This window comes from Cannabis sativa, chromosome 4 (genome assembly GCF_029168945.1).
Source record: "Cannabis sativa cultivar Pink pepper isolate KNU-18-1 chromosome 4, ASM2916894v1, whole genome shotgun sequence".
Classification (NCBI taxonomy): domain Eukaryota; kingdom Viridiplantae; phylum Streptophyta; class Magnoliopsida; order Rosales; family Cannabaceae; genus Cannabis; species Cannabis sativa.
In genome coordinates this window covers 16,536,332-16,559,928 of record NC_083604.1, presented here as the reverse complement: position 1 = coordinate 16,559,928, position 23,597 = coordinate 16,536,332, and the positions used below count along the sequence as shown (strand labels likewise).

Below are 23,597 nucleotides of genomic sequence, written 5' to 3'. Positions count from 1 at the left end.
ATTTTAATACAATTTCAATTGATATTGACCATGATATTATATTAGTGTAGGCTGGAAAGAATAAAGGAGAGAGGCCACCTGTTCAAAATTAAACCCCTTAAACATGGAAAAGGAGAATGTGAAAGGAGAAGCAGCGAGCTATACAGGCAACACAAAAGGCAACAGGGGAAGGATGGACTTCACAGTCTACTCAACAATGAAGTTAAATGTTATAACATTAGTTTGTCATAGTTAAATGTTAGGTGTTAAATGTTATAGCATTACTGCTACTGCCTCCACTAATGGGAAGACTTTTATTTTAGAACATATAACCTTTTAGAATTTTGGTCTTTAACTATTGTGATAGGTTTATTTTGGGATAGATTCTTTTGAAATATGGATGCTTTAACTTTTGATATGTATTGATGTCTTGAATCAAGCAGCCTATTGTCTTTTCTTAGTGAAATGCTTTAAGTTTTATGTTGGTAATGGAAGATCTAAACTTGTCAAAATAACTATTTTCATTTCAAAATATCAAGTATTACATGCCAAATTAACAGAAACTTGTTCAAGCTCCTACTAAATAACAAAGTTAAAGTACTGAACAAACTTTATGTTTTGAACCATAACAATACAAAAGCAACAACAACACAAATGACAATATTTCTACAAAGGACAATTCTAATATTTTCACGGGAGCTCGAACACTAAGAAACTCAAACACTGGGACTGCTATCATGGAAGCTCTCACTTTTGAGTAGCTTTGCCAGGTAAGGTTGCTCATTTACTTCTCCCACTTTTAACATAGAAATAATTGATCTGTCTTATTCCAACTGACGAATCTTTCTCAACAAGCCAGGAATCACAATAGTGGCATAATCACACCATAGGAGGATCGATCCACTCCCAGAGCTCACACCCACCATGACGCTGCTAGCCAAGAAACATTCACATAGTATAGTGAAGAATAACCCTGAAAAGAAAAAAAGAAAAAAAGAAAGAGAAGAAGAGAACTCATGGGACCGAGAAGAAACTTTGCAAATATTCTTCATGGGTTCGAACTCGTCCACGAGGTGTAAATTTTTAGGATTTTAGGCTCCTTGCAAACACAACTCATCATTCGGACCATCACCATTTTCTTCTTCTTTGCACAATAATGGTACCTAGTTTCTTTCTCACTCTTCGACCCTCTTCTTTCTTTGTTTTTGTTTATTTATTTCCATTTTTTTTATTTTAATTATATTTTAAATTTTTAGCTTAATCATAATGAGTAATGAAGATTAATTAGTCCTAGATTTGACGTGGAGGGTGGCATATGATATGGAAATGTTAACTTTGTGCCACGGATGAGCCATCTAGAAAATAACGGAGCCAGACCAACGAAAGGGGTACAGAGAAAAACGATTCTGTAATTTGGGGAGTTCAGCCCCTAAAATTTAAGTCTAGGGGTTGATCGTGCCAAACTCCAAAGTTCAGGGAGTTTGGCCACAAATTACCCAAAAAATGGACATAACTTTAAAATAAAAAATATTTTAACAAAACTAAGATAGATATACCATGATATTTAAGTAATATGTTTCTAATTCTAAAACAGGAATTAAAAAATATAGATTTTTTTTTTTATGTAGCAAAAAATAATATAAGTAATCAATAGTGTAAAAGACTATTTCTCTACAAGTTTTGAAATGAGGATATTTACTTACATAATGATATGATTTATGGTCATTTGTTATACTTTTTCTTTATTATTTTGAATCTAATTTAATCCGCATAATAACTCAAATCTAATCCAATCTAATCCGTAAAAATGCGAATTCAATCAGTTATTTTAGATTTGTTACTTTTTAATATAGAATAATTTAATATTTATTAAAAAATATTTTTTTTTTCACATTGTTGTGGTATTTTTAACACGCAAGTATATGTATCGTTGACAAGTTATATACTCACAAAGAGTGAGGTCGATCCCACAAGTTTTTAGCACCGTTGCCGGGGATTGTTAGTTAATATTAATAAAAATTAAATTTTATTCTAATTTAGTTTTCTTCAATTTTAGTACTAATTTTGTTGGTTTCAAATTTTCTCCTTTCTCAGGTTCAACTAGTTTATGAGACGTCAAGTAGGGCTGCACATTTAGACCCGCAAACTCGAAAAACCCAACCACCCGCCCCGACCCGCTGCCAAAAAAATCGACCACCTAAAAACCCATATAGTCGGGTCGGGTTCAACCCGAAAAAATCTATAAACGGGTTTCGGGTTCGGGTCAGCTTAATTGATTTTTTTCTGCTCGGGTTATAACCCGTAACCCGAAATATTAAAATATTTTTTTATTAAAAAATCAATACTTTAAATAATTAATTACTAATTTAATATCATAAAACTTTTAGTAAATACCTATTTGTATTCTTCTGCTTCTGTAATAAATACTATTCGTATTAATTATGATAAAAGTCCTATAATGCCTATTCCTATTCTTTTTCTGTAGTAAATGTTATTTTAATCATTTTCAATTTCAAACAAAAGCTCTCAGCCTGCTGCCTATTCATATTCACTATTCACTTCAGTGACAGACTCAACCACACCAATTGACTATTCGTATTCACTATTCACTATTTGTATTCACTTCAGTCACCCACACCAGTTGACTGGCTCGACTAGTCCAACTCACCCACACCAAAAAATATTAATTATAAAAGAAAGGTGAAAAAAATGTTAAAAATAAAAAAAAATGATATTTTTAAAAATTAAATTTCATTTCAACCCAGAAATTAAACATTCGGGCTCAGCCCAATAGGACCCGAACCCGACTATGCCAAACCCGAAGAGCCCGACCCAATACCCGACCTGATACCCGACACATCCGAACACCTGAAAACCGGGTTCGGTTGTGCGTTTCCAAGACTCGAACCCCGAAAATCCAAAAACTCGAAAACCCGACCTGTGTGCAGCCCTAACGTCAAGGAGCAATTGCAGATTGCCTATTAATTCTAAAATTGAGAACACTTGCAAACAAAATAGATGAAGAAAAAGATTGGAAAAAGCTGCAATAGAGATTGAAGAGGAAGTAGATTTGGTTATCCATGGGAAGGATCGTATGTCATCACAAAGGCACTACAATTTGGATCGTACAAGTTGGCATGCTATGGCCCGATCTTGGATCTGATACCAGTACCAAGGTATTGGAACAAAAAGCATCTATGAAGATATTACCAATAAAATCATACTATTCTTCAACAATAGTCCACTTCGATCTATAGGAAGTAGATGAGAAGTCACCCATTAATTCGAAGAGACCCTATACAATCTCTTTCTATCGATCAATGGAAACGATAATTAAGTTGACGGTCCTTATTCTGTTAGTCGAACATTGCATAAATATAGTAGATAATTTAAGCTATTTGAATGAACAAGGCCTGTGTAGCCGCATCATTTATGTTTTTTCAATTTAGCCAGAAGCCTGCTAATTGTCCTCTGATCTTATGTAATTACATCTGATTGTTAAACATAATGAATAAAGCATTTGATTTAACACTTTTTTGGTACTTCATTATTTAACTAATCGTTTTCTCCTCACAACCAGTTTGGATATGTGTTTGAATTTAATGCCAGTTATCTCTTTAGTGAGTCTTAAAACTGCCAAATTATGAATCTTTGGACAAGTTGTTGGAATATGTTTCACTAGGATCTAGATTTACTACCATGTATATTATTTAACATCCTAAATATGAATATCTAAAACAATGTAAAATAAACACATATAAAGTTTAGGAAACCTTACATTGGGTGCAGCGGAATATTAATGGCTCCTTTCGCTCAGATCTCTAACCCTTATATCATGTCTGTAGCAGAGTATCACCAAGATTTGAGCCCGAATGTCCTTCTATTGATTCTAGATTCTTCACAGCCTTACACACTATGATTGAGATACCACTTGATGTGTGTGGGCACTCACTCTATCACTCAAGGTATGAAAATATGAAGAGAACAAGAAGGTGGCTGGTTCGAAAATAGAAGGAAGAGATGGCTCAATTTTTTCCTCAAGGCAAGAAATTTCATCATCTTTTAAGTGTGAGCCATCACTATCTATTTATAGGCAACCACCTAGGTTTAGGTTAAGATTTATTAGGCATTAAAATAATAGAAAAATTAAGTGGAAAATACCACTTAAGTGGCCGGCCGTAGTGATGGGCCTCACTTGGGAATTTTTCTACTTTTGACAATCTTTCCTTTATTTTCTCAAAAATGCCATTTTCTCTAATTCTAACCATTTAAATGCTAAAACTAATTATTTAATAATTAAAATTAATTATCAAATAAAATTTTCATTTAATATATTTATTAATTAGACATAATAAAGTCTTTCAATTAATAAATAAGACCTAGAATCTCTTTTCTTCACAATTAAGCCCTTGCTTAGTGAAAATTCATAAACTAGAAATAGTCTAATTTTAGAATTATAATTGATTAATTAAAATTAATTACCTGAGTCTTACAAGAAGTATGGTCTCAACTAGTATGGGGACTATGGGCCTATACAACCGAGCTTCCAATAAGCAGAACTAGAATTTACCGAGTAAATTCCCTAACTTATTAATTCCTTATTGCGTCCACTCATAGAACTTGGAATTGCACTCTCAGTCATATAGAACGCTCTATATGTTCCGCGATATAGGTACGCTATAAACATTTAACCATCGTTCTAATCTCAATAATCAAAGATCCCCTATAGATGATTTACACCGAGTAGGGATAAATTTACCGTTTCACTCCTTAATGTATTTTATCCTTAAAACACTTCGCTTCATGTGAATGATATTTCAGAGAAGTAAAATATAATCACTGAAACAAGAGCTCTTCCATTTACCTCTATTAAGCTAAGCTCAAAGGAAATCATCGTTTCACTTCTATGTCCTGATAGAAGCTATAGATTCCACATATATGTTTAGCGCTCCCACTCAATTGTACTATCATGTTCCCAAAATGTACGTATCACCCTGACCAGAAAGTAGGCTTAACTAACAAATCAAAGAACATGAATAGCACTCCTGAGATTGAACCTAAGCATGTCAGGATTAAGATCTTTTGATCTAAGATCAACTAGTAACATTGACTTAGAAAGATACAACGGTAAGATTATAATATCTTTACCAAGATCAATATCGGTCCAGTCCAATGTATACTCCATACATTCGAAACTAGCATACTTTGCCAATGTTCTGGAAAGAATATAACACTTATGCAAAGTGTAAGTACACTTCATCGCTGATTATTGTTACGAAAATTAAGAACAGTACGCAAGTGCACGTAATCAAGTAGTAAACTCACACAGGTGAGGTCGAACCACAAGGAATTGAACTGAATATACCACTAAACTAGATTTATGATTCTATTTGGCAGATAAAAATAATTTTAATAAAGTTTGAAATAAAGATAATCAAGAATATTAAAGAAAATTAAAGAAAGCAATAAAGTTGTTTAATTAAGGATGAGAAAATAGAGGAAAGAATCATGTTGATTTATAATTACCCAATTGTTAATGCTAATTACTACTCTCTTTCTCAATGTGAATGACAGATTATAAAATTAACCTAACTCTTTTTTAGATCTTTTAGGTCCTAAATTACATGTTATCTAATCATCTCTGACTTAGACTAACATATAATCAACATTACGCAATAATCTAATTGTCACAAAGGCTATGTAAATACTTTCGTTTCACATCAAAATCTAGCTTATCCAATTTTAGCATTTTCAATTCTCACTTTTCAGATTTTGAATTGAGATCATAGAACATATAAAAGGTGCTCAAGCTTAAACATGTAAATAAACACAAATATGGATAAATTTCACAATCAAGAGAGGAGAAATAGCAATTATCATTAACTAAAGATAAAGTCAATCAACAATCATCATCTCCCTAAATAGGAGTTTAGTTCATAACATCCATAATCAAATCCATAATTAAAATTGAAACAGAAAATAACATAGAAAAATTAAAGAGAAGAGAAAGAACTAGTTGAAGCAATTGATCCGGGTCGCCACAAGCCGTTGTTCTAGTCTCCTCCTTTGTTTCTAGGGCTCCAAATCTGAATGAATCCTAATTTTCACGAACTCCCTCTATTTAAACCAAGTATCATCTTTAAAATTCGTGAAATTACGAAACTGTCAAAAAATCCCGTCACTGGGTCCCTGTTGGAATTATTCTACCAGGATCTTAGATCTACTCACAAGTATGTTTATTAACATCCTAAATAAGAACTTTCTAAAACGATAAATTAAACACATATAAAGTTTAAGAAACCTTACATTGGGTGCAGCGGAATTAAATGACTCCTTTCGTTCAGATCTCTAACCCTTGTATCCTTTCTGTAGCAGAGTATTATCAAGATCTGAACCTGAATCTCTTTCTCTGAATCCTTGATGCTGAATCTCCTTTGCTGATGATCTTTCTTCACGATCTTCCTCACTATGATTGAGGTATTGCTTGCTGTGTGTGGGCACTACTCTAATCACTTAGGTAGGTTCGAAATATGAAGGAAGAAGAGAGAGAGAGAGTGGCGGCTAGAGAAGAGAGATAGGAGGCTCAGGTTTTTCTGATTCAGAAAGTGTGAAGTGTAATTTTCCTGAAGCCTTCACTATCTATTTATAGCATTCCACTAGGGTTAGGTTTGAATTATTTGGCATTAAAATAATGAAAATATCAGCTTAAAAAGCCTACAAAGGTGGCCGGCCATGGCTTAGTGGACTGGGCCTTGCTTTTTGCAATTTTGCAATTTTAACACCTTTTGTATCTGATTTTCTCAAAAATGCCAATTTCCTAATTCAACCATTTAAATGCCAATTCTAACTATTTAATAACTATAAATAATTATTAAATAATATTGTCATTTATCATATTTATTAATTGAACCATAAAAAGTATCATAATTAACAAATATGCCCCTATTAACTCTTTCTTTACAATTTCGCCCTTACTTAGTGAAAATTTCACAAATAGACATTGTCTAATTTGTGAATTATAATTGATTAATCAAAACCAATTACATGAGTCTTACAAACAATATTATCTCAACTAGTGGGGGGACCATGGGTCTATATAACCGAGCTTCCAATAAGTAGATCAAGAATTTAGCACTAAAATTCACTAACTTATTAATTCTTCGTTGAATCCACGCATAGAACTTAGAATTGCACTCTCAGTATATAGAATGCTCTATATGTTCCACCATATAGACACATCATTAGTTATCCATTGTTATAATCCTAATGTGATCAATGATCCTCTATATTAATGATCTACACTGTAAAGGGATTAGATTACCGTAACACCCTACTATGTATTTTATCCTTAAAACACTTGACCCCGTATAAATGATATTTCAGCTTATGTGAAATGAGATCTCCACCATTTATTTTCGTTTGGTCAAGCTCGAAGGAGATCATCCTTTGCTTACTATTCGCCAGACAGAAGCTATAGATTCCATGTTTATGCTAGCGCTCCCACTCAATTGCACGACCGTGTTCCCAAAATGTACGTATCTGTTGGAAATTATTTTACCAGGATCTTAGATCTACTCACAAGTATGTTTATTAACATCCTAAATATGAACTTTCTAAAACGATGAAATAAACACATATAAAGTTTAGGAAACCTTACATTGGGTGCAGCGGAATAATATGACTCCTTCCGTTCAGATATCTAGCCCTTGATTCCTTTCTGTAGCAGAGCATTATCAATATCTGAACCTGGATCTCTTTCTCTGAATCTTTGATGCTGAAACTCCTTTGCTGATGATCTTTCTTCACGATCTTCCTCACTATGATTGAGGTATCACTTGCTGTGTGTGGGCACTACTCATAAACTAAGGATTTCGAAATTCAAGAGGGAAGAGAAAGAAGAAGTGGCAGCTAAAGATAGGGAGAGAGAAAGGCTCAGGTTTTTCTCTGAAGGAAAAATAGAAAATTTAAGTGTAATTTTCCTGAAGCCTTCACTATCTATTTATAGCATTCCACTAGGGTTAGGTTTGAATTATTTGGCATTAAAATAATGAAAATATCAGTTTAAATTTCCTACAAAAGTGGCTGGCCCTATACTAGTAGATTTGGGCCTTGCTTTTTGCAATTTTGCAATTTTAACACCTTTTGTATCTGATTTTCTCAAAAATGCCAATTTCCTAATTCAACCATTTAAATGCCAATTCTAACTATTTAATAACTATAAATAATTATTAAATAATATTGTCATTTATCATATTTATTAATTGAACCATACAAAGTATCATAATTAACAAATATGCCCCTATAAACTCTTTCTTTACAATTTCGCCCTTACTTAGTGAAAATTTCACAAATAGACATAGTCTAATTTGAGAATTATAATTGATTAATCAAAATCAATTACATGAGTCTTACAAGCAATATTATCTCAACTAGTGGGGGGACCATGGGTCTATATAACCGAGCTTCCAATAAGTAGATCAAGAATTTAGGACTAAAATTCACTGACTTATTAATTCTTCGTTGAATCCACGCATAGAACTTAGAATTGCACTCTCAGTATATAGAATGCTCTATATGTTCCACCATATAGACACATCATTAGTTATCCATTGTTATAATCCTAATGTGATCAATGATCCTCTATATGAATGATCTACACTGTAAAGGGATTAGATTACCGTAACACCCTACTATGTATTTTATCCTTAAAACACTTGACTCTGTATAAATGATATTTCAGCTTATGTGAAATGAGATCTCCACCATTTATTTTTCGTTTGGTCAAGCTCGAAGGAGATCATCGTTTGCTTACTATTCGCCAGATAGAAGCTATAGATTCCATGTTTATGCTAGCGCTCCCACTCAATTGCACTACCGTGTTCCTCAAAAGTACGTATCACCCTGACCTAAAAGTAGGCTTAACTAACAAATCAAAGAACACGATTAGTCTTTCAAGATTGAGCCTAAACATAACAGGATTAAGATCATTTGATCTAGGATCAACTTGGCGATATTGACTTGAATAGATTTTACGGTAAGTTTAATTAAATCTAAGTCAAAGTTCAATATCGGTCCCTTCCGATGCATACTCCATGCATCCAACCTGAGCTTTACTTTAACCAATGTTCTGGAAAGAACATAGTATTTCTCCAAATACAAGTAAACTCTTGTTGTAGATTATCATATCAGTAAAACCCTGTGTCTGATAGATCTAGGAAACTTTATTCACATAGTCATGTTTACTTTCCAATGTGATGACAGCACAATAAACATGATCAAGTATGTGAAAAGGGTTTAAGATGAATTTATAAATCAATTAGACAAGCAATTGATAAAGTGAACCAAAACATACACAAATGAATGAAAAATACTTCTGTTTCTTTATTGATGTTGAATAAAATAGATTACATTGAAATGGAGTTTTATTTAGGGCATAAAACCTAACAGTCCCCGTCGCGACTAAGGATTTGCCCCGTCGTGACGGGATTAAACAGAATTTTCCCAAAAAATCTCTGCCAATCCCCGTCGCGACGGGGATATTGTCCCGTCGCGACATGATTAGGTAGCAACCTGTTTTTTTTTGTTTTTCTTCTCAATTCTTTCATCACTTGTCCTCAATTCTTGTAAATACTTTCTTTAAACACCCGAGGACCTGAGACAAAAGAATCAAGCGTAAAATATCTCTAAAACTAGAAACAAAGAGTGAAAACTAACCGAAAATACGACCCGAAACTTAGACTAATTTTAGCCTAACAAATTTTCCCAAACTAGATTCTTACTCGTCCTCGAGTAAAACACTAAATAAACATTAAATAAGTCAATCTCCAAAACATGAGTAATTTTCAAGTAGCTTCAATAACATGATTATGAAAAAATTCACTTATGCATATAATCCAGAATTTCAGTTCAATTACACCCTTAACAGATTTCAATTTATTTTCATTTAGCTCATAAAACCATAGAATTCAATTAACTAACAATTAAACCACTTTATGCATGCCAATTACAATTATCAATCTACTAACCCAAAATTCCATATGCTTGCAATACTTACTATTCTCCACTAATATAAATTAATGCACAACCAAGAATCAGAAGGTCTTTCTAGTATTGTAATGTTAGGCTTAGGGTAAAGGTAGTTGAAATTGTCATTTAGGCTTTCCTATACCATAAGCTTCTCCAATCATGTGACCCACAATACTTTTCATACAATCTCAATACCCATTTTTCTAATTACATGAGAGATATTATACATATATATATTTTCAACAACATTGCAACAACTTTATGTTTATCTTTTTTTTTTTTTTGGATTTAACACTGATTGTCAGATTTTTTTTTCCAAGTTGTTGTCAATCAATTTTTTTTTTTAATATCCTCTCAATTTTCACACTTTTTTTCCACACACATACAACAAATTTTCCATCCAAATTCCCCCAAACTAAAGATCTACTTATAGTATAGTTAGGATTAAATCTTTGGATATTCATGGGTTTATCTTTTTATGCTCAATATGTGTAGAAACAAAGAATAGGTTAAGGCTCAAAAGGGTAACTAGGATAAAAATTACAAGGATGGCTTGAAAGGCACAATCGATCCAAAAAATTGCCTAAATCACTTTCCTAGTCAGACATAATTTATTATTTCACCTCAAATAGCAAGCAAGCAAGTTCTAGAATTTTCCAAACAACTTTCCACATTTCAGAGTTAGCATACATAAATCAATTAGAAAATTACTTAATATGATTCTATGTTCTTTTAAAGCACAAAATTGAAATTAGTCAAGAGTATAACATCACCAAGCACAGGGATTTTTCAATAAATAAATAAATAAATAAAATTTTCAAATCATGTTATCTACCTACTTTCAGATTGACTCATATTAAGAAAATTGACTCAAAACAATAAAAACTAAAAAATTAAAAGGCATAAAACTTAAAAAAAAACTCAAAATAAAAATAAAAATTAAGTCACCCCCCAAACTAAAGTGACACATTGTCCCCAATGTGACATTAAAGAAAAAGGAAAGGAAACTTACCTGAGCGCCACATCAACAAGCGGTTGACGCCCCTAATAAGCGTCATGCAAGACAACTTGAAAATTGTTGTTGTACTTGCCTTCAAGCTTGGCAAGTGATGAGTTTGAACCAAAATCAGCACCAACAACATAAGACTTTGGATGATGTGCTTGGGGAGAAGATTTTCGTAGCTTGTAGATGATATAATATGGTGTTGATGAAATACATGGATCCATTGGTGGTTTATTAGTCAATATCATCGATGAAGTCGAATCAATGATGCTATGTTCTTTCTCATCCTCCAATGTCACAATATCTACACTTTCATCCAACAACCCTTCTTCTTGTAGCTCACTCTCCACTTGGCTATCTATACCCTCAGTTGTGATTTCATATTCAATGATTTCTTGATCATGGATGAATTCATTCTCTTCCATGATTTCATCCATTCCACGACATTCATTATTTACCAAGTAAGAATCTGATGTAGTCAAATTTTGAGTTAATACCACTTCAAAAGGATCTTGATCTTCAATTGTAGGCTCATTATCTTCCTTATTGTATTCAAATAATGACCCTTCTTCATTGTACCTGCAACTCTCATAACTTTCATCATTGGAGTTACTACATTCTGAATAATGAGTCATTGAATTATCACATAAGGGTCTCACCATGTCAGTTAAGCGATTAATCTCTCCTGGAAGTGATTGTAGAAGTGATAGTAGTTGCTCTTTTTTTTTTTTTTTTTTTTTTTTTTTTCAGTTTGTTGGAATGAATTTGGGCAATAAGATGGGTATTGGTGACTCCAACCCTCAAGTGATGGATCCCAATGCAGTCGTAATCAAAATATGCCATATTATTCAACAGATTTATTACATCATAGCCTCTCACTAATAGAGGTGCTCCAGTGACCTCTGCTCCATAATCAACCCAACTTCTTGTTTCATCGTTAAGTCCATTATAAAAGAGCCACGTAAAACATCCACTTGAGAAAGTGGGATAACATCTCTCTCCATGCTCTTTAAATCTCCTCCAAGCAGAATAGAATGGTTCATTATGTTGTTGGGCAAAATCCTCAAGATATAGCATTTGGATTTATCTTGCAGGTCAAACTCATAAGTAAAACATTAGTAAAATTAAATAAATAAAACTAAATTAGTACTAAACAGATAAAAATTGGAAACAACAAAATTAATACTAAAACTAAAAAGAAAAACCAAATTAGAACAAAATTCAATTTTTAATAATATTACAAAATTTAATCTAAAAGAAACAGATTAGCAATAAGCAAAAAGAATTAACCAAAGTAGAATTTAATCTAATTTTTGTAATATCAATTTTTAAACAACTCCCCCGCAATGGCGCCAAAAACTTGTTACGAAAATTAAGAACAGTACGCAAGTGCACGTAATCAAGTAGTAAACTCATACAGGTGAGGTCAAACCACAGGGAATTGAACTGAATATACTACTAAACTAGATTTATGATTCTATTTGGCAGATAAAAATAATTTTAATAAAGTTTGAAATAAAGATAATCAAGAATATTAAAGAAAATTAAAGAAAACAGTAAAGTTGTTTAATTAAGGATGAGAAATTAGAGAAAAGAATCATGTTGATTTAGTTACCCAATTGTTAATGCTAATTACTACTCTCTTTCTCAATGTGAATGATAGATTATAAAATTAACCTAACTATTTTCAGATTTTTTAGGTCCTAAATTACATGTTATCTAATCATCTCTGAATTAGACTAACATATAATCAGCATTACGCAATAATCTAATTGTCACAAAGGCTATGTAAATACTTTCGTTTCACATCAAAACCTAGTTATCCAATTTTAGCATTCTCAATTCTCACTTTTCAGATTTTGAATTGAGATCATAGAACATGTAAAAGGTGATCAAGCTTAAACATGTAAATAAACACAAATATGGATAAATTTCACAATCAAGAGAGGAGAAATAGCAATTATCATTAACTAAAGATAAAGTCAATCGACAGTCATCATCTCCCTAAATAGGAGTTTAGTTCATAACATCCATAATCAAATCCATAATTAAAATTGAAACAGAAAATAGCATAGAAAAATTAAAGAGAAGAGAAAGAACTAGTTGAAGCAATTGATCCGGGTCGCCACAAGCCGCTCTTCTAGCCTCCTCCTTTGTTTCTAGGGCTCCAAATCTGAATGAATCCTAATTTTCACGAACTCCCTCTATTTAAACCAAGTCTCATCTTTAAAATTTGTGAAATTACGAAACTGTCCAAAAATCCCATCACTAGGTCCCCATCGCGACTAAGGATTTGCCCCGTCGCGATGGGATTAAACAGAATTTTCCCAAAAACTCTCTGCCAATCCCCGTCGCGACGGAGATATTGTCCCGTTGCGACGGGATTAGGCAGCAACATGTTTTTTTGTTTTTCTTCTTAATTCTTTCACCACTTGTCCTCAATTCTTGTAAATACTTTCTTTAAACACCCGAGGACCTGAAACAAAAGAATCAAGCGTAAAATAGCCCTAAAACTAGAAACAAAGAGTGAAAACTAACCGAAAATACGACCCGAAACTTAGACTAATTTTAGCCTAACAATTATCACATCAATGTAAATCCAATGCAATGATGAAACAGGGACTTTGTCTTTTGAAGCATATAATCACAATCACATTCCACTGTGTTGACATCACTGTAATTGCGAATGACTATATGTTTTGGACTTACCAGATTTTGTATACATTAAACCATAAACATGAAAACTACATGTAAACATAAATGACTTCTAATCTTTTGTTGATAACAAATTAGATTAGATTGAAATAGGTATTATTTAGGGCATAAAATCCCAACACAAGTGACACTGGTGTTCAATAAGTTGACATATCTATGCTACCAAGACTAACAATCAAGAGTAAAAATGGTACTTTGGTATGGAAAGTGACTAAAGAAAATAAGTAAAAAAATTAAATTACATTAAATTCTAATTAAATGTTTTGACAAATGTTCCATGAGGTTAAAGGCCACTAAGGTCGATCGGCTAACTAAGACTAAATGCTAAGGAAAAAATGAACAATGATTGAAGTCTTGAACTAAGCAATCAACCATCTAAGTCTTGAATGGGTTGATGGTCGCTTTTGTTATCTCCTGGCACACCTGGTTGTGTAAATAACCATTTAGGGGATCACCAATAAATGGGTTCAAAAGAATCTACTGGTGGATAGCAGGATCGTCAGGGTTGTATGCCTGAACCCTCAAAACATTGGCAATATCAAGTTCATTAAGTGTATGTTCTCCATCAACTCTCATGCTTCACACTCCAATAAGTAGGGATATCTGGCATCCTTTGAGAACTCATTCCAGTTGAAGTTGGGATTGCCACTATAAATAAAATACACAACATCAAAGATCATCACTTGATATCTAGCCTTGTCTCATACCACTTGTGCATCTTGGGCCACAAGCTCGACTTCCAACCTCTGAACTCTATCCTCCAATTCAGCAAATAAGACATTCTTCAGACTCATGGCACGGTCATTTAAAACTTTAGCATTGTCCATTTTATTTTGGAGAAGTGCAAGATTATTCTTAATACTTTCCTCTCCAGCCTAAAGCCATTCAATAAGCTTTTGATAATTTGTAAGCTTATGTTCCTGTTTCATGGAGAATGCTTCCCGAAGAGTGACTTTGCCCTAAGCAATGGTGGCTCTCTTGATAGCAGCTTTAACTTTCTCGTCTAAAGTCTTCACCTGTTCCTAAAGATCAGCATCTATCTTATATTCTTGTTCCATGACATAAGAGAAGCTTAGACAAGCCTACAACAAGAAAAAGAGTTAACCAACTAGCTCATTATAATACAGATAAAATGTATAAAGGGAGGAAAACACTTATAAGAAGTGGAGGTGTGCTTGTGTCAATACCACCTGACACCAAACCAACAATATCTCCAACTCATTACCACCTGCCATCAGAATAGTACATGGTCCTTATAGGGACCACCTATAACTCATTTTGTAAACAAAGCCAATAGAGCCCACCTATAGGGACCACCTATAAGGACCACCGAGGTTGGAATCTTATAACATTAAGAGACAATTTTCTTAATAAAAGCATTTCACATCTTCTCCCTTACTCACACTCTCTTATATTTTTACATTAATATTACTACACTATTTCTATCAATCATTACTCAAGGTTTTTCGCTATAATATCGTTGATGAGCTCTTACCGTCAATAGATAGTAAATAAAAGGTAATATACTTAAAAAAATCTATTAATTTATTAAATTTAATTACAAGCCTTATTTTACTTATTTTCTTATTATTTTGAATATGTATACATATACATCATAAATTATTTTAATGTATAGAGTATTTTTTGAGGTTATAAAGAATATAATATTAAAAAAAAAAATCTCCATAAAACTCTAAAGAAAAATCATCATAGAAATATTTATCTAAAAGTAAAAAACAATCAAAGAAATATCGTCAAATGTTATAATAAAGAAATGATTAAAAATAAAAGAATGCTGATCACACAAAATAAAAATGTAAGAAAAAAGATAATTACCTATGATTTTAAAATTGTTATCCTGTATTTCACATATAGTCGATGTTAAATTTAAATCGTTATCATCAGGATATTTCACTTACAATCATTATTACTTTCCTTTTCAATTAAAATAAATCAAATAATAGTTTAATTATTTGCCATAAATCATTCTTTTATATAATCATATATTTAAAAACACAAAAGGGACAGGACATGCAGTTTTGGCAAAATAAAAATATATTAAATAGGAACACATTCAATTACACAGTTGATGATTGGGTAAAAAAGTAGATGAGTGAGATGTGTTTGCATTCCTCTTTACCGACGCACAGACTATATAATATATAATACAGTTCAGTTTGATTGATTTGGGAAAATAATAAGGAAATACTGTGGACACCTAGGTATGTTTGTTTTGTCAATATTGATTACTCACTATTTCACACGTATCATCATTTGAAACAAAAATTTAATCGAATTCGAAAAGTAGAAACATTCAATTCGATCGTGCTTTTTTCTTTTCATTCTAAATGAATTATTTCTTCGAAGATTTACAGTTTGCGAAAGGCATTCCAATTTCCAATTCGAAAGCGATAAGAAATGGGAGAGTAGTTGAAGTGTTGTTGTTGATATTATTACAATGGGAAGTGTGATTAGTCACGCTGCCAATGGTGTTGGAGGTCTTTTAGGGAGCGCCATTACTGCCCCCTTTAAGACCGTTTTCGGTCATTCATGCGAGTAAGTAAATGTTCTTTCTTTTATTTTCTATTTAATGATTTTTGCTATAATGGAAGTTATCAATGAATCAGATAATTCAGGATCAAAATACCCATAAATGATTTGATTAGAGAGGGGTTTTCCTTTTCTTTTCATATGTTCTCAATTTATAATGAACTTTAAGATGTTTGCATATGCAGGGACATCTGTTCTGGACCATGGGATGTGGTTTGTTTCATTGAGCATTTATGTGTCTCAAATCTGTTGAGACTTTTATTGATTTTGATTCTATGCTACATCAGTAAGTAATTTTCTTTTGAAACTCTTTCTTTTATTCTTGTTGATTGAAATTCTTTTGTTTGTAAAATTGTTGTTCTGTTTTTATCTGCTTCCAGCTTTATTGTTCTTCTACCTATTATTCAAGATTGGGATTTGCCAATGCATAGTAAAAAGTCTTTGTAAGATGTGTTGGGCTGCTTGTGAGGCATATTGGTTTGCCCTCGAAGATATAACCTGTTTTTTGTGGCACAAGCTAATCAACACCAAGAGAGTAAACCGTCGCCGCCGCAGGCGCAGACGGTTGCAGCGCCGTCGTTTTCATGACATAGAACAAGGATACAGTACAAGTGATGATGAGACTGACTCCTCTTCTGGATACAGTAATCACCATTTGGACAATGACCTTATTAAGAAGAACAACTACTCTGCTAAAAGGGCAAGAAGAGAGCTATTTGAGAACAACTCCTTTAGTAGTTCAAGTAGACACCGCCAGCGCCACCACCGTGTTAATTTGAAGAGTAGAGAAGTTTCTTTGCATGTGTTTAAGGAAAGGTCTCGTAGATTAGGAAGAGGTTCTAGACATTTTCAGTCTAGTAAAGTGAAAAATGTGGGAAGAAAAGCCAAAGTTTTCAAGAAGAGACGACTTAGGTAGGTGAGTGTGAATGAAATTAGTAGTACTTATCATGCATGAATAATTAAGTTAATAGGAGTACTTAAATGTAGTTTATTTCTTAAACTGTCATATTAGGCTGTGATGTACCATAAAGGAACTATCTTCTTATTAAGTAATTTTCTTTATTACATGGTTTCTGTTATGTGTGATTGTGATATAGATAGAGATACATACATATTGACATAAACAATTGTCCAGATCAGTACTACTAGTAGTGGTGCATGGTTATTGAGTAGTATTATTATTACAATGCTTCAAATTTGATAAACAAGAAAAAAGATAAACACGGCATAATAATATAAAGAAAGAGAGAAATCATATATGATGTTTCTTATGAGCAAGTTTGAATAGATGCTGCAGCAAATTGATCTACAGTGATTCCAGCATTGCAGGCGTTAGCAATTTCCCCTGTGTATTTCAATCCATAGGTTGATAAAGATCCACAGTACTTCGCATAAGTCTTCACCTGCACAACCAAATCCAATAATACGATTCAAAATTATTATAATCAAATAATAATGTGATGATGAGGATTAAAGTATTTTTATGATATATATGTTGAAAGTGATTGGACAAATTACAAGAGTTTTGAGACAGTCCCAATCATCAACAAGAGGTTGCCCTGAAGATCGAAGGTTCTTAAAGCCATTTTGATGATCATGATGTCCCAACAAGAGCTTTCCAATTTGATTTATACTATAGTCAACATGCTCTCTATGAGCCAGTTCTTCACTCAACTTCTTCTTAGCTAGGAGATACTCCTCAGAATTGACATCTGATTTTCGGATCTACAACACATGCATGTACAACTAAAATTCATTGATGAATAAATGAAAGTATATAATATATATATAGAGAGAGAGAGTAGAGAGAGGATATGATTGAATTGGATTGAGATGTTAGAGATAGATAAAACCTTGTGGTGAAGATGAACTAGAGCAGCATCACGTTGAGGTACAACATTTGAAGATGATTTAGTAGTAGTAGTAGGAGGAGAAGGATTGTCACCCAAGTAAACAGAGAGGACACTCCCACTAAAACTCATATCTCCATATTGCATAACATGAGAACTTCCATTGAATACGGTTCCTTCCAATGTTCTTTTTCGAACCTAAAGATATAGCTTATAATATATATCATCTAATATATATAACATGTTTATGTAAATCTTTAATTACGACATAATAATGTATTATATGTTGGAAATAATTAACAAACGAGAGCCCAATTTTATTAATTTTAATTACCGATTCGTATTGCTGTTGCAAAGTTTCGCTGCCTACATCGTTCATGTCACTGTACATATACAAACCAGTTAAAACACATCAAATAATATTGATGATGAAATTGAAACCGAATCACTACCAGTAAAAAATTAAAATGCATATACATAAAACATAATATGTATATAAATTTATTTGTATACCAATCCTCGAGCCAAGAAATGCTGTACAAGTCTCCCAAACAGGTATCGTACTCCAGAGGAGCATCAAAATTAGGACAATATTCAGCCCAACTATCCTCAGTTGCATTTGATGCAGTCGTTGCATAAACATTTATATTGCTTGGAAGAAGACCCTGAAACATACTCCCTGATTCACAAGCTTCAAGGTAGAACACCTGTACACATATATATTAATACACTAGTTGTAATTAAGAAATTAACAAAATAATTTACAATATATATATATACATGCATGCAATTATATATATTGAGTTATACAACTTACTAAGCTTTTATATCCGTTAGCTTCATGCTTTTTCTTCAAGATGTCGTTGAGATCATTAGCATAAAGTTGTTCGTAAATCATCTCTATATATATATATAAACCATTATCATATATATATACACCAATCAAAACATATCATTTTAGCTAGAATACAAGTAGAGCTAGTTAAGTACCATTAATATATTTATAATCGTAATATTTAATTTTATATAGTTGTAATGATGGTAATTTGTATATGTATGTGTACATATATATATATATATATATATTAGATAGGTATGTACCGACTACTCCAGCACCACCATGGTCAGTATAGTATATAAAAATGTAATCATCAGGACCACTCTCCACAACCTTGCCACTTCCTCCAGTGATGCCACTTTTGTTTCCAAGAATTGCAGCAAAAAGGTTATTTACAGTAACGTTCTCTCCTGTATAATCCTACACATATACATATATATATATATAGGCATGAAATATATATATAAAGTTAAGATGCATGTGTCGTGAATGTCGAAAAGCTAGAGAGATGATGATATAAATAGTACCTTGGGAACTCCATGGTAAACATCTGAGCCATTAGGGCTGTTGATGATGATTCCAGGGTGAGGATTTTCAGGGCTGTTGGCAATATCGTCGTACATGAACACAATAATGTTTTCATCTTTCATTCCTGATTTTTTCAGTATTTGATATGCGTGACACACATCAGCCTGTATAATTTTATATATTTAATTAGCATCATCCATATATTATTTTGTCTTATCTTTTATATTTAAGTAATAAATCAAAGCAAATGATGAATTAATTAGAATATATATAATTTGAGAAATGTTAAAGTCAAGCACACTTCTACTTTTAATATTAATTGTCATTAGTGAATTAATTAAGATAATATTTTTAATGATAGTATATAATTTAATGTAATTTTTAAGAAGTATTAATCAATTACAATGTAATTTTTCTAAAAACTGAAAACATTACGGATATATACCAAAAAACAATATGCTCATATCATTATTATATTGACCCATGTTATTATTTACGAATAGTCCAATATTAATTCTTAAACATTATGGATTTTACGTACATACCAGATATTCTTAAACATTAGTGCCAAAACACCAGTTTTATATATGAATTACTATTATTATTATAACTTAATATGCATTCATAAATTCCATAGAATATACAAGACTCTGATATATATTTATATATATATGAGAAAGGTTGCATATAGTTATGAATTAATTTAATATGATTCCCACCTATTTTAATTTAATAAATAATATACCTCAATGTACTAAATAGTAATGCTCAATATAGTGAAATATTAGACACTAGATCCATATTTGTAATATATATATATATGTATATTTATATATACTCCCTCCCGTGTTTATGGTGTCCCATTAAATACCTGATGCCTGTAGTTACCCCAGCCATTGGAGCCAGCAACAAGAACTGCCCATTTGGTCCCATTATTACTAATCCCATTATTATTAGATTGCAAAAAGTTGGCAAAAAACTGTGACTTTTGTAAAACCCTCGATGCATTTGCTACACAAACGTTTTGTATGATCAGATAGCTCACCAATGCACCCAATAACACATCCCTAATCCTCATTTTCGTTAACAATGAAAGAAGATAAGTATACAAAATATGTATATATAATATATGTATTATCCCCTCAATTAGTTTATAGCCAGAATGAAAGAGCTAGCTATACATGGAGCACGGTATATTATTCAAGTATATCTATATATATATACACACATTTCTAGAGAGATAATATCGATGTGCTATGTCTTATCTGATCTTCAATGTAGTCGATGGCTCCAATGAAGCTTACTTACTGGATCGTACTTAACAATGCTTGAACTTAATTAATTTAAGGACAACAATGCACCACTATTTTTTTTTAATACAAGCTCTATAAGCTAGCTGTACTTATCAAGTGAAGTTTAAAAGGAAAAGTGCAAATGCGAGTATATATATACTACTACAAAACCCAAATTAAGCAATAAATTGAATAAAATAAGAAATGAATATGTACAAAGTGATAGGCTAGAACAATTAGTAAATCCTCCTAGAATGTAAATTCAATTTGAGAAATACATTAGCAATTAAAGTTTGACTACAAGAATCATACCTTTTAATGAGGATAAATTTCGTCAGTGAAATTTTTTGTTAGTAATGGTTATTAATGGCAATATGTCGTTAGTAAAAAGTCATTGATAGTATACCTTGTTAGTAATAGGTAGTATTACCGACGACATTTAAAGTCGTTGGTGAAAATCAGCATCACCAACAACAAAGTCATTAGTAATAATATGTACTTTTTTTAAAAAAAAATTCTTTTTACTCGAGAATCATATCAATGACAATTGATTCCTCTATTTTTCTTTTAAAAAAATTATAATTCCATTTTATATTTTTATAAAAATTAATTTATATTAAACATTTATTTTTTAATTAACTAATTAATTTATATTTAATATCTTTTAATTAGACAATATACAAAATAATTAAATTAAGATTAGAACATAATAACAAACTAAATATTTTCATATCAAATATTAAAAGTCAAATATAACAATACCGTTAAATAACAATAATACTTATTAAAAGTGAGCGTTCATAAAACATAAATAAATATAAAACCAATAATTCATAAAACTTAAATAAAAATACTAAAAGAAATTTGTAGTAGCGTCGTCATCATCATCATTAGTATCTCTCAAAATTTGTGGCTGAGGAACATTTGACATCTGTGGATAGTATGGCGAAATCTGCAAACTCGTCATCATTTGAGAAGTCTGTTGCCCATGTGGTGTCTTTATATGCGATCTCTGTTGCCCATATTGTTTCCCTTGTGGTGTCGACATCATCTAAAAAGTCTGTGACATCTGTGACATTTGTTGTGTTGGCATCATTTGTGGCATCCGAGGCTGTGAGACTTGAGACGTCTGAGGCGACTGCATCATTATCTGCATCATTAATTGTGGACTATTTGGTGACAACGACTGTGACATAATCTGTATGAATGTCTGAAACATCTGAAATTATTGAAATTTGTTGAGGATGTTGTAACAGTTGCTGAAATGAAAGAGGAGTCTGCTGCGACTGTTGATGCTGAAAACCCATTGACTGAGAAGATTGACCAGATCCATGTCTAGGCATTTAAGAGCGAGACAGTTGTGGACGTGTTGGCTTGCAGGGCCAGTCTTCATTCCATGAAGCAGCCAGAGTGATATACCTCTGTAAGGGAAGGCCCAATGGAGGCTTGAAGCGGAAACATTACAAATGATATTAGAGTCTTGACCCAGCCAAAAGTGTGGTTGATGAGGACGTCAGACCCCCAAAGGAGGTGATTATTTAAGTTAGAGTCTCGTGATTCGCATGGGGAAAGATTGAGAGTTGTACAATTCTACATCGCCTGGAGAAGGTCAAGTGTGATGATAATTCTGAAACTGTGTATGTATGAGACTACACAGTTGAAGAGGACTTAAATGAATTGATTTGTACTATTTATATCAACAAGATTCATCTACTTTTTGGTAGCCCATCATAAAAGAACTCTAAAGTTAAGCGTGCTTAATGTGGGGTAATTTCAAGATGACTGACTTCCTGAGAAGTGTTCCATATAAGTGGACCAATGAGCACAAAGTGCATTAGAAAGACTCGTGTTGGTCTGCAGGGTCAGTCGTTATTCTATGAAGTAGCCAAGAGTGATGTACCCATGTATAAGAGTCAATAGTCCGTGGGCGAAGGTCAATGGAGTCTTGAAGTGGGGACGTTATAAGTAATGTGTTGGATTCTATTGCATTGCATTAATATTCTTTATTACATACTATGTTTTGTATTGACTTGTACTAATAGCTTTTTTAAAATTATATTATCTTTATCATAAACTCGATCCCAACTCCGACCCCTATCCTAGTTTGGAGTCCAGGGATGGGATCTGGGGTTCAGGTCCAGGTCGGGGTTCGTGTTTGGGGTTGGAGCTTGGGTTTAGGGTCGAGATCAGGGGCGGGGGCCAGTTCTCGGGTCCGAGGTCGGGCTTGGTCTTGGGCCGGGGTCCTCAACCCTTGTCAAAAGAGTGGTTGACGAGGACGTCAGACCCCCAAAAGAGGTGATTATTTAAGTTAGAGTCTCGTGATTCGCAGGGGGAAAGATTGAGAGTTGTACAATTCTACATCGCCTGGGGAAGGTCAAGTGTGATGATAATTCTGAAATTGTGTATGTATGAGACTACACAGTTGAAGAGGACTTAAATGGATTGATTTGTACTATTTATATCAACAAGATTCATCTACTTTGTGGTAGCCCATCATAAAAGAACTCTAAAGTTAAGCGTGCTTGATGTGGGGTAATTTCAAGATGGCTGACTTCGTGAGAAGTGTTCCACATAAGTGGACCAATGAGCACAAAGTGCATTAGAAAGACTCATGTTGGTCTGCAGGGTTAGTCGTTATTCTATGAAGTAGCCAAGAGTGATGTACCCATGTATAAGAGTCAATAGTCTTTGGGCGAAGGTCAATGGAGTCTTGAAATAGGGACGTTATAAGTAATGTGTTGGATTCTATTGCATTGCATTAATATTCTTTATTACATACTATATTTTGTATTGACTTGTACTGATAGCTTTTTTAA

General features: G+C 32.7%; 2 protein-coding genes across 3 annotated transcripts; one reads left to right on the top strand and one right to left on the bottom strand.

Annotated features, from left to right (window-relative positions):
* Window positions 1–15,821: 15,821 nt before the first annotated feature.
* Window positions 15,822–17,350, top strand: LOC115712474 (uncharacterized). 2 transcript variants are annotated; one of them, XM_030640754.2, is made up of 4 exons: window positions 15,822–15,945; window positions 16,099–16,279; window positions 16,459–16,559; window positions 16,654–17,350. In XM_030640754.2, the coding sequence occupies exons 2-4, from the start codon at window positions 16,182–16,184 to the stop codon at window positions 17,187–17,189; spliced, it is 735 nt and encodes a 244-aa protein (XP_030496614.2). In that variant the 5' UTR covers window positions 15,822–15,945; window positions 16,099–16,181; the 3' UTR covers window positions 17,190–17,350. The 2 variants fall into 2 exon arrangements, with proteins under 2 accessions (XP_030496614.2, XP_030496613.2); XM_030640753.2 differs by having other exon boundaries at window positions 15,840–15,945; window positions 16,091–16,279.
* A 168-nt stretch (window positions 17,351–17,518) lies between these two features.
* On the bottom strand, window positions 17,519–20,567 carry LOC115713407 (vacuolar-processing enzyme gamma-isozyme-like). The gene is made up of 9 exons (XM_030641890.2): window positions 20,361–20,567; window positions 19,489–19,653; window positions 19,225–19,381; window positions 18,941–19,023; window positions 18,637–18,830; window positions 18,458–18,506; window positions 18,127–18,321; window positions 17,792–17,998; window positions 17,519–17,676 (listed from the first exon to the last, which is right to left on the bottom strand). The coding sequence occupies exons 1-9, from the start codon at window positions 20,565–20,567 to the stop codon at window positions 17,542–17,544; spliced, it is 1,392 nt and encodes a 463-aa protein (XP_030497750.2). The 3' UTR covers window positions 17,519–17,541.
* Between the last annotated feature and the right edge of the window lie 3,030 nt (window positions 20,568–23,597).